Source organism: Cynara cardunculus (assembly GCF_001531365.2).
Source record: "Cynara cardunculus var. scolymus isolate 2C chromosome LG 4, CcrdV1, whole genome shotgun sequence".
NCBI lineage: Eukaryota > Viridiplantae > Streptophyta > Magnoliopsida > Asterales > Asteraceae > Cynara > Cynara cardunculus.
The window spans coordinates 9570895-9583452 of NC_037531.1; the positions used below are offsets into that span (position 1 = coordinate 9570895).

The following is a 12558-nucleotide window of genomic DNA, read 5'->3' on the forward strand; positions in this document are numbered from 1 at the left end:
TGTCTCTGATTATAAGATGTGTTGATATGTCGTATGCTTCCATAAGTGTATAATGTGTTACAAGATTTTTTAAAATCTCTAGATTTAGACATCAATTTTGTGCAAAGGACAAGGTTATGATAATGGATCTAATATGAAAAAAAAAATATATCAAGGTGTTCAAAAAAGATTGATTGATATAAATCTTAGAGCATTTTATATGCCATGTGGTTGTCATTGTTATAACTTAGTTTTGTTTGATATGGTACATTCTTGTCATAAAGCAAAAACATTTTCTAGAACATGTCAAACAATATACAACGTGTTTGCTAATTTTACCAAATGATTGAGTGTTTTATTTGAGTTTATTGATTATTTGACTTTGAAATCTTTGTCTACTACCCATTGGGAAAGTCATATAGAAAGTGTTAAAAGCTATAACAAGTTAGTTTGCTCAAATAAAGGAAGCTTTGTTGAAATTATCTCAAGTTAGCGATGACAGAAATCATGTAAAGATGTTGAAGATTTGATAAATGGTGAACTTTTAAGTTCTGAATTTATTGTCAATTTGGTTAATGCTCCTTGATGTTGCCGTGAACATTTTAGATGTGTTGGTTTATTATTTTGAGAAATATAGAGAAACTGAGCTTACTTGTGTCGTCCATAAATAGTCCCAGTTCATGTCTAACCCACGTACAAGCCATTTGCAAGCTGCTCAACTTCACTTTGCTATTTGTAATAAGTCCAGATTTTAGCTGCAAACTTATTCAGATTGGGGTAAATGTACGGATACCATACCCCAGACGTTCGGTTTTGTGTTTTTTTGGGTCCGTCTCTCGTATCGTGAGGGTCTAAATGACAACCAACCGGCTCTCGGTCCTCAACAGAAGCAGAATATAAAGCTGTGAGTTATGTCACCTGTGGACTCATATGGATCAAGCAAAAGCAACTATCCAAGGATTTCAGTGTCGTTCATGATCTCTCTCTTTTGTTATTTTGCAACAGCAAAGAGCTTCAAATACTGCTTTGCATGAACAGACGGAACATATCGACAACGATTATTATTTTAAAAATTGGCAAGTTCAATAGCAAATTTGATCTTTCTATCGATGATTTCGATGGTTCTTTTTGCCTACATTGGATTTCCTGTGCCAAACTCGGGTATGAATAACAAACTTCCGTCATTGGATTGTGAAGATGAGCATAGAGATCCGATTCAAGTAAAACAGAACCATCTTCACAATCCAACGATGGAAATTTGCAATTCATAACCGAGTTTAAGACGGGAAATTCATGTAAAATAACTAGGTCAAATTTGCTAATAAACTTGAACCTCCTCAAAAAAGAGCAAATGTTATATAGGCGTTGCCAATGGGTCACTTTAAGAACGGAGCTGAACCCAGTTCATAAAGACGGGTCTTTTAAATAACCTAACCGACCATTTAGTAACTCATGCAACGATTATGGTTCATTAGGAGCGAGCAGTTAATTCAATAAATTCAATTTTTGGAACCCCCCAACTGAACGTAAATTACAAAAATAATATATAGATAAAAGCTAAAAAAATCGGGGGGATGGGGTGGTGTTGATTTTAATACTTGGATTCGGCTGACCTCCGGGAGGCAGTTGTAGTAGAAACTGATGATGTCTTGTTGGATCCACGTACGTTATATCTTTCATAAACTTGTTCACGGTTTTCCGACCACCATGTCTCCGCCTGGTGCTCCCCAAATCTCCTGCGGCTGCAACACACAACCACAAAATTCACATCTCTCCTTTTCCTCGGATATTTTTGGACTTCTGTGATTCATTAGTTTAAAAAGGCAAAACCAAAGTACAAGTTTCACCGCAGAAGGTACAAGTCATCATAAAGTGATCAAGCGTGGAGCTTAGGTAACCATTTTGACTTAAGAAAGGCTATGTTTGGCAAAACCAGCTGACTGTGGGCTGATAAGCTAGCTAATAAACTAGTTTGATAAAATAAAACTAGCTGATAAAACTAGATGGCAATGTAAAATGACCGAAAACGAAATGCTGAAAAATTAATTGTAAAAATATAAGATTGCATATAATTGAAAGTGGGAAGAAAAAACCAAACAGGGTTTTTTAAATAAGCTCGTAAACTAACGATTTACCTTTTAAAAAACTAGGCAAGGGGTGCTCAAAAGGACCATTATATTCACACTACCGATCCTAACTGGGCCGGGCTCTTTAGGGACCCATTCAGTTCAGTCTAATCCTGCGGTGCAGTCATCAGGCATTTTGCACCTTATCGTTTTTATAGAGCCATGCATGATCAAATGTGTTGTCTTGTGCATTGGTAAATACCTTAGAGCAGATACGTTAATTATTTTAACTTTCCAGAAATAAAAGGTCAAATTGCATAAAAATGCAACATACCCTTGGTCTGATTCCTATTATGTTTATCGTACTTACAAAAGCTTCATTTTAGTATCCAGGATATGACATGTCAAACATTTAGGTACCTACTTTACATCTGAGAATGCATGAAAATTGCAGCGTGTGATTCCTATTTTTTGTAAAGTACTTTGGTCTAAATGTTTTCAGATATCACGTTTGAGGTACCAGAATGCAGTTTTCCGAAAGGGGATCAGACAAAGTACATTATATTTTCATGAAAATGAAATATACCTGAAGCGCACTCTTTTGAGATCTCTAGTTCCATCACGGAGAGCCACTAGGGTTATGTACACACCAGGCTCATATTGTTCAATCCATTCGGCCTCAACTTGATTAGTAGTTGCAGTTGTAGTAGTGACAGCAGACACTGGACTCCTAGGTTTAAAACCATTGTTCATCTCATCTCTTGGTGGAACAGAATCCGTGCTTTCAACTGCATCTGGCAAAAAATTGTTGGCCCCCATTTGCTCCCCTACTCCATTTCCATTAGAGATCATGGACTCCGGGCTACGACTATTATACCCCATAGGCTCCTCGGTTTCTGCAGTGGGACCCAGTAATCCATTTGATATCGATTTACCGGCTTCATTTGCATCAGAAAAGTGATGAACTCCATTCTGTTCCAAGCCATTTGCTGATCTGATGCTCTCGAAGTCGTAGGATCCAGGTGGCAATCTCTCTGCCATATCCTTGAGCTACAATTTTATATAGAGCCAATGAGAAATTAAATAAACACCCTCAATAGGCCTTCAGATGGTTCACATATGGTCAATGTCTGACTAACATTGACACAGTTTACATATCAAGGAACCAGACGTCTGTCTAGTTTTGGGTTTTAGTTCATATCTGAAGAATATGGAGAGCAGATTACTAGAAATCACTACAATCACCAGAAAATAATTTACTAAATCTGGTAAGACTTTTTTACTTCAAAGCAAGAACTTTTTTTACCCTGTCCATCTTTTCGACTAAACATTGCTTTGATTTATACTGGAAAGAACTTTAAAGTTCATCGTCTTTTTTCATGGAAATTGCAGTACTCCCTCCGTCCCAAAATAAGTGTCTACATTTCTACTTTAGTTTGTCTCAAAATAAGTGCCTACTGTCAAAAGTAAGTGACAACTTTCCCATTTTGCCCTTAATTATGAGATGGAGAAATTCATTACTCCCTCTGTTAAGGATAAAATTGTCATTTAGTTGAATTAAAAGTGAAATTACACATTCGTAAAAACTGTATGCCTTTTTCATCGTCAACATTTATTTTGAAATGAAGGTATATTTGATAAGGCATATATATAGCTTAAAAGAAGCGCATGCATTTTGGCCAAATGTGTTAAATACCCTTCGATAGCAATAAAACAGAGGATTCTTGGGAGGCAAAACTAGTATCATCCTTTTTACGGATGACAAGCAAATACACCAATTTAGTTCAAAATGTTGCCAAAAGTCGTCACAGATTTCTTGGGACAACCCAAAATGGAAATCATTGTGATTGTTACTTGACAGAGGATACTTCAAAATCACTAAAAATGATACTAAAATTATTTTTAAGTGAGCTCAGGCTAGATAAATAAATGATTTTCCAAGAGAAATACATTATGACAACGAATAAATAATATGCATCCTACACCATTTAACAGAATGAAGCTTATGCTTTACAAAGAATCTCACCTGTGCTGTCAAAGATTTTATCACATCTTTAGCTGCTTTACATTTGGCAGATTCTTCGGCAGCCAACATCATAGCTTCCTGAGCTTTATTTCTTGATTTTTGAAGCTCTAATTCTTGACTGTCACATTGATGCCTCATGCTGTCAACCTTAAGAAGATTCAAAAATAATTGTCAATTTAGGAGAACAGTTGCTCAAACAAAACACAGTTTAAGAGTTTGTCAAGTACCTGCCCACGCAATTTAACAACTTCTAGATTCAAGAGCTCGTTTGTTTTCTTCAAACTATCGGCGACACCTTTGGAAAAAGAAAGCCCTGACGTTGTAGGAACAGGTGTTGCTGAACGTGGAGGACTGGGTTTCCTCGAGAATGGCGACACAGACCTGGAACTAACACCAGATTGAATAAGAACCGGTTTAGGAATCGTTCGGCGGAAATCACCACCCGTATACAACACAACATCTTTGAGCTGCAACAAGGATGGAGCTTGAGACGAGCGGCCTAGAAGAAATGTATCCGATTTCTTCCCTTGTTTAGCTGCTTTGTTATCTAACAGCTTGATCAGATCTTGATTGGAAGGCACCCCGGATTTCGCTAATCTTATCTCGGCCTTGTCTAGCCTATCCTTGTTCTCACCCGATAGTCGGGGTTTAACATTTCGTCTGCCATTCATCCCAGTTTCGGCCACTTTACTTAACTTCGTAAAACAGGAATCACATACACGATATGGTTTTCCAGGATTAGGAGCCAAGGCTGCTCTTGGTGCTTTCCTTGAACTACATGAATGGCAGTGCACAAGTCCACAATTATAACAGTTGTGCCTCTTTCTTGTGAACCCAAAAGCCTGCCGACATGATGAGCATTGAGATTGCTCGGCACCAGAGACCCATTTATGAACACAAATGGCAGCTGTGTAGTTTGAACCACAAGAAATATACTTAACATGTCTATCTTTCAAAGCTTCAACGATAGTTGGTGTTTTACGGTCTTCAATATCTCCATGGCCTAATCTCCCATTAGCTCCCTTGCCCCATGTATATACCTCGTTCTTTGAGGTCAAAACGGCCACATGATATGCACCACAAGCGATCTCTTCAATCAACGAACCGACCAGCTTACCTTCTACTGAGCAAGGTAGCTTCCCATCACATTGAGGATTTCCAAGCTGACCATAAACGGTGCTTCCCATTGTGTAAACATGTCCTGATGTGGTCAAACCTACAGTTAGACTATGCCCACATGCCACTTTGTGAAAATTGTAATCAATGAGCGCTGGCACACATGTGGGTTTAAGCCGAGGTTCTTTGTCACCATGGCCAAGACGGTTTTTATCTCCATCACCCCAAGTAAATAGTTTTCCAGAAGAAACACTTGAACTAGACTGTGTTACGATAACATCCACTACAGCAGCCGTATGCCATACTCCACAAGCAACGGCGATTGTCCTCAACCCCGAAAGTGATTCTACCTCCCTAGGATACGAGGCATTTTCCCTATCGCCATGACCTAAAACACCAAATGTACCGTCGCCGAAGGTAAAAAGTTGTCCGGTTGACGTTATCAAGGCAGTATGCCATGGACCACAGGTTACTGAAGCAACATGAAGTCCTTCAAGTGGACCAGCAATTCTTTTAGGTATCCAATGACTGACATCTGTACCATGCCCAAGAAGTCCAACATTATGTGTGCCATCACCCCATGTATACATCTCGCCAAGCGATGTAACAGCACAAGTGTGGAATTCACCACACGCAACCAAATCAACATTGGAAACAGCCAAAGATTCAACTAAACAAGGCTGAGTAACATCTTTTCCAACACCGTGGCCGAGCCTTCCTCCAGATTCCTCACCCCATGTAAAGAGTTCACCTTGCCTAGTTATGAGGGCAGCATGCCTCACTCCACAGGCTATATGATTAACATCCAAAACCACATTGGATTCTAAAGGTCTGGGCAGAAGCACATCTGCTCTTGTACTCGAAGGATTCACACTTCTGTCTGGACCTAGCTTGACAATGTTGTCGCAGATTACCTCGCCCCATATATACACATCCCCTAAAGCATCACAGTCATCAGGGCCAGATCCGTGACTAGAGGTACTAGGAGCACTTGAAACACTGACCCTAAAAGCATCAGAACCAGAGCCTTTAAGTTGCATATTTGTTTGGTCCAAAACTGCATGCGACCTCTCAAAATTAATGGAACTCCCTGGAGGATAACTCTTGGGAGAAGTAGTTGGATTTGAACTAACAGAAACGTCTGGGGAACTAAAATCTCGAGGAGCACTAACTGAACTGTCGCTTGCACTGTTTGATGCTAAATCTTTATTATCCTGGTGTCAATTAACCAACAATGATACCAATAAAAAGGAAAATCAAACATAAGCCTTAAAGATAGCAAATAAATTCTGCTTTTTCACTTGGCTAACATAAAATACATCACCTTAATTAACATGTAAGCAGATATTGTACAGACGCATCCCATTACTTTATAAGTTGATAACACCATGCCAATAGAGATTGTTCTTTCACCACCAAGTTAATATCTCAAGTGATCAACTCCATATACAATTTACAAGGATAGTTCAGACAGTTTCTGCTAAAGTGAGTTTTTACCTGATCTAATATATGCTACAAGTAGCAGACTCATCTAAAACAGAACCTTGTGTTGATGTGACAATAGAATTAAGAAAACAACTAGTGATGGAAATTGCTCCATAAGAAAAGTGAAACTGAACTTCAAATGTTTACCGAAATTCTCTGGCGTGTAAAAAAAGGAGAAAAAACAAAGAAACAGTTCATGAATACCAACAAAAGTCACATTAATATTTTATTAACGATGGACATTGACAGTGACACGATAGAGTAAATTACATAGCTTAGCATACACAAAAATGGAGATTATTAGAACATGATTAGGGATGCTATAGATTGGGACGAAACCCTTCATACAAGCAGGGAAATTTCTTTCTAGTTTCTACACACCCTGTGGCCCATATTGACCAACTTTCAAGTTCAAATTAACCGGTTCAAGCTGGGCAAGGTTATCAAGCCGGCATACTAACACTCTATTTCATTCCTCTAGTCATCAACTCGATTGAATTTTCGTATTGGACAAGGACGTGTTACACAGAGACAAACTACTTGGCCATTGAAGTGGAGAACAGATACATGGATACTGACAATTGCCCTTTGGAAGAAACTGATTTTTCCATTCTTGGCACATTATTCTATTCAAGTATCTTTACACATTTACCAAGAAAAAAAATAGTGTTGCTAATAATCATGACAAACAAGAAGTTTCGGGGCAGGTAAACATACGTCAAGGTAAAGGCCTCCGTCACTCCATCCATCAATTTTCGAACGCCCTCCTTGCCAAGATGAAATGAGTGCTTTGAGGCCCGCTATCCACACTTCAGCCTCAACTTTATCTTTGCAGATCTAAAATGAATCACAACAGTTTAGGGGGGGAAATCTACTCGCACGTGACAAAGGATATCATAAGTTAATCACTGACCAAATCAAGAGATCGTTTGCCGTTGTTGTATATAAGAGAGAATGAAAGATAGTCCTTTTCAGGACGCAGATAACGTCGGAAGACAGCCTAGTAGTAGCATTAAGAGAAGCATTATTTCAAAGATCCATTCGTTGATCATATCATGTCTATCTATGCTCATGAGATATGCAAGAAATTAAAAAGAATCATGATGCATAACTGATACTAAAAAGATTGTATAATTCTCACAGTTCTTTGTCCAGGAATAATTCTAGAGACTGAGGCTAATTTCAAGCTCCTTTCACCACTGCCGGAAATCCAAATTAAAGACGATTCATCCTATAGATTCAAATTCATAATTAGTAATCATCAAATGACAAGAAGTAAAAGAGCTGAGTGCACTTTCAGAGGCCAAGAATAACAGTTCATATTTGGTATCAGAAAATCACTATATTTCAGCCCGAAGATATTATGTGTATACCAGCTACAAGATAGCAACTATACACAATGAGAGCATTTATTCATTCGTTGATAGGGACTGTCAACTAGGAAAGGGCATCAAAGGCCACAGTATTAGCAAAAGGAACAATTAAAATATTTATAATAAATGATAGAAGATGAATGCTATCAGTTTTCCTAATCATCCTCGTATACAAGTTAAGTGATATTAACAATTGTCCTAATAATTACCTAACACCAACTCTAACATAATTTTGTCCCCCCAATCCTACGATTTTCATACCCATTTACTAGGCTGTGAATCTATACTCCACAGAACAAACAGAATCTGTCTAAAATGTGAACAGTTTGCACCGTAGACAGGTCTAAAAACAGTGCTAACAAAGCCAAGGAGACAAGGATCAAGATTGGGAAGCTAATAAGCAAGAATGATGAAGTAGAAAAGCATTTACAGACGAACCATACAAATCTTACAGCAATCTAAAAATGAAGTTCCACTTGCTAAATAGAGTGCTAAAAAGATCAAGGCATTTTCAGACACATTGCAACTAGTACTATAGGTTGTTTAATTCTAGTCATACGACTTTCCATGAAAGGAAGCCTGGAGAGTGATATCACATATTGACAAATTCACTTGGGCTCAATCTTCATCAGTCCTATTAAAGACATTTGGCCCTGCAACATCTTCTACTAATTTAAAGGGCCGATGTACAGAACAAATAATGATAAAAAGGGGTGAATTTTTCATTATAATAGGTTTTGCAAAAAACAATTATTTCTTGGAGGTCAATGTAGCAGTTACAAGTTGACAATAATACTTTCATTGTAGCCAACTGCCTGGGTTGTTTATTGCTGATGAGACGACTTTCCATGAACGGAAGCCTGGAGAGTAATTCAAGATGACCGATTCATCAATGCTCACTTGGGTTCAAGTGTTCAACCTTTATCACCCCCATTAAAACGATATTTGGCTCTGCAACATCTTCTGGTAATTTTCAGGGGCTTACGTACAGAACAAACAAGGCCAGAGGGGGCAAAATTTCGTGGAGGTCAATGTGGTGGTTGATCAGTTGAACCTAATACTCCATACATGCTTCTTAAAACATGTATGTTTATACTATGATACTTGCATCTGCATTCTCTGGTTTGATTTACTTATTGTGAATCTCGTGAATACTTTAGGAATACTTCCTGATACAATGGATTATCTGGAGATGGATATCATGTACTTATGATATAACCTCTTACTCCTGTGTCAAATGACTCAGCAAATATTACATGTTGATTTCGAACGTATCCCGATAGCACCCAGTTGGTGGTTATGCCATATGCGCTGTTGGTGTCTGAAATGAACCTAACAGTGAAGTTATCACTTCTTTTATGGCCATTTAACATAATTTATTTATTACGTACATATGTCTCCATTAAAAATGCATTAAACTCAACGTATCTCGGTATCTCCAAAAGAAATGCATCTTTTTCCTAAAATGTCAGATCAACAAAATGGGCTTATCAGTAACATCCATATACATATTGGTGTTTCACGTACATATATGTTTCCATTAATGCATAGCGTATCTCCAAAAGAAATGCATCTTTTTCCTAGAATGTCAGATCAACAAATGGGCTTATCAGTAACATCCATGTATACATATTGGTGTTTCACATTGGTGGTTAGTTAATATGTACGTTGCTATTTAGGTAAACATTTTTTATATAAAGAAGAGACCACGAATTGAGTTAAGGAAATCAAACAGAAGCATAAAGCAAAAAATGCTATATTGTTGCTGGTACAATGAAGAGTACAAGTTGAAAAACTCACATGGGAAAGTCTAAACGGACAAAATTTGGGCTTCCCCTTGCGACCATATTTAAGTAACTGAGCACCCTTCTTCAGAGCAATTAATGCCTGCAAAAGGCTCTTACCAAATAAGAATGATGAAACTGCTAGTCACAAAATTATATGAACACAAACAATTGATCAATCTACAATACACACAATGTATCTTTCCAAATAGGGATATTTAATAGCTTGTCCAAGAAACTTCTAATATCAATTTCAAATCTTTCAGATGATTCGTATTGGTTCAATGTCCTACGCATCCAACAAATGTCCGGTATATGGTTCAAAACTAGCAAGCAGTTCATGCTTTTGCATAGCTTATATCAGAACTTCTCATGTAGGATAGGTATCAACATGCACACAATGGCAAAAGGCAATGTCAGGGCACCTAGCCATGTAAGATGACACAGCAAGGAAAATGGGACATGCAATGGGGCCTAGGCACAAAGGCAGGCCAAATTTTGGCATGTCCCAATGGCGCAGGCTAATGGTGCAACACCAAAGTTTGGGTCTCTTCATTGAAATTAAAATTTGAGCCATTTCATCTCACTTATTGTACAATAATACCATGACTCCTATCGCATCAATACGATTCTGATCCAACAAAAAAGAGCATCACAAAGAGCAAGACCTAGTCACTAACTCTTCGAGTCTTTCTCTACCCGTTAGCCTTCATCATATATTTTAAGTGCACTTTAAGTGTTGGATGGTTGCCTTCCATCAACAAAAGCTCACCTACGCAACACACATCTTTGCTTCTCAAATTTCCTTCACGACTATTTGATTTATTTTTTATAAAAAATTATTTTGCAACATACAAATTTTATCTAACCATGAGTGTTTCTTCAAACTAAGTTACTTATCTTAAACTTCAGTTTTATTTTTTGCTTGCTTTAAGACTAAACTAGTAACAAAAAACACTATGAACTTGCCTAATTCTGTGATGGTCACTTTTATTTATCAGCTATCGTTCATTTGTCTGTGGATTATCGATTGCAAAAGATTACACCTTTTTTATTCTTAAATTAGTCGTCGTATTGTGGTTTGGGTGTTAAACTGCTCGCCAATGATTTTCTAATTTGATATTTTGATTATGTCATTGTATAATAGATTTATTTTTTAGTACACCCATTCTTAAATTCTTTTAGTTCAGAAAATGGTAGTATGCCCCACAAGCCATGGCTCACTTCTAGTTGGCACCATTGCTTGCGCTATGCACCACGACTACATGGGCATTATAAAGTTCAAACATCCACCACAAAAGTTTGGCATCTCATCCACCCAGCACAATTCATCTCATTCTTACGTAATTCTCCTCTTTCCATAACTCAAACCAACTAAATACTTTTTCTGCCATCAGCATTCAGAAAATGTTCACCCTGATGATGGCACGGGAAGAATTGAACCTTAGACCTTATGTTCCATGGTATATATTACCATTTTGAGATAAGCCAATAACAGAGTGGTACATCCTTTACGGCTATTTTATAAATGAGAAAACATAGATGCTTCCTCTTTCCAATGGATATCAAGTGCTCGCCTTAAAAATTCAGTTCTTCCCCCGGAAAATAAACTACAAACTTGTAAACCCTAAATTTTAAGGAAAATCCCTAACATCATCAAATAGAACCAGGCTTCTTTGTCAAAGTTCAAGGTACCAATGAACTTTTTCCAGATTATATTTTCTAAGCCCTAGATTTTTCTATTTCTTCACATAAACTAAAACTTTCATTCATAAGAATACTAAAATTTAGACCTCAAAGTATATTTCAAATAGCAGACGATGTATAAGAGAGTTGATAAGATATACCTGCTCAATGTCACGATCGGCGTTCCCGTAGCTAACAAGATCTGCCATTCCATGTGACGGATTCACCGGACCACCACCAGCACCGCCACCAGACACAGCTGTAATCTCCGGTCATTATCAATCGAAATCACACACTCTCGTCCGTCCACTACCATCAACGTTTCGCTTCACATCTAACCCTCAAAAAAACAAAAAAAATAAGAAAATATATCGTAACAGCACCGTTAAAAAATACAAAACTCCTATTAAAACCCTAGAAACCACCAACTGCCCCCCTCAGATCTAGAAACCGCCGGGATGATCAGCTAAAGCTCGAAGCATTTGAGTTCTCTTCTAAGTTTTCAGCCGCCGTTTACAAGAAATAGGGGAAATTTGAGATGCTCACGCCGGCTATCATCTAGCAAGCGATGAAGAAAGGAAAGATGTTCAGAGGGAATTACCGGCGAGAAATCGGTGGCTCCGGCGGGTGAGAAAGAATCGGATTGAAGAAGGTGGTGGCGTCCGAGCAGGTACAGAGTCAAAGATGGTAAAAGAGAAGAATTCCGCCAGAAGAGAAAATAATAATAATAATAAATAAATAAATAAATAATATATACACACATATATATATATATATGTATATATATGTGTAATAATAAATAATAATGAGGAGACATTTTCTATTTCCAACGTCTTGCTTTTTCTTTTCTCCTTTTTATTAGGGGAGTGCTAATAGCACCCCCTTAATAGGGGGTGTTGAATAATAGGGAATTGTGTCGTCATAAAACATCAAATCAATTTAATTATATTTAATTTTTATTATTTAATATACATACATATATATATATATTTATATTAAGTTATAATTATATATATATATAATTTCCACGTAGACTTTAATAT

At 37.5% G+C, this 12558-nt stretch overlaps 1 protein-coding gene across 2 annotated transcripts; it reads right to left on the minus strand.

The window, feature by feature from the left end:
* Positions 1-1308: 1308 nt before the first annotated feature.
* On the minus strand, positions 1309-12192 carry LOC112511157 (PH, RCC1 and FYVE domains-containing protein 1-like). 2 transcript variants are annotated; one of them, XM_025116637.1, is made up of 10 exons: positions 12117-12192; positions 11677-11849; positions 9846-9932; positions 7814-7903; positions 7586-7672; positions 7390-7509; positions 4299-6401; positions 4072-4218; positions 2632-3095; positions 1309-1721 (listed from the first exon to the last, which is right to left on the minus strand). In XM_025116637.1, exons 2-10 carry the CDS (start codon positions 11722-11724, stop codon positions 1571-1573), a joined length of 3297 nt encoding a protein of 1098 aa, XP_024972405.1. In that variant the 5' UTR covers positions 11725-11849; positions 12117-12192; the 3' UTR covers positions 1309-1570. The 2 variants fall into 2 exon arrangements, with proteins under 2 accessions (XP_024972405.1, XP_024972406.1); XM_025116638.1 differs by having other exon boundaries at positions 11941-12144.
* Positions 12193-12558: the final 366 nt, after the last annotated feature.

Excerpts from the sequence above, each read along its gene's own strand:
- LOC112511157 (XM_025116637.1), bottom strand. The coding sequence starts at position 11,724 with ATGGCAGATCTTGTTAGCTACGGGAACGCCGATCGTGACATTGAGCAG. Across the intron at positions 7,904-9,845 it reads GTCCGTTTAGACTTTCCCAT|GATGAATCGTCTTTAATTTG; the intron begins GTGAGTTTTTCA and ends TTGAATCTATAG. Across the intron at positions 6,402-7,389 it reads ACGGAGGCCTTTACCTTGAC|GATAATAAAGATTTAGCATC; the intron begins GTATGTTTACCT and ends AATTGACACCAG.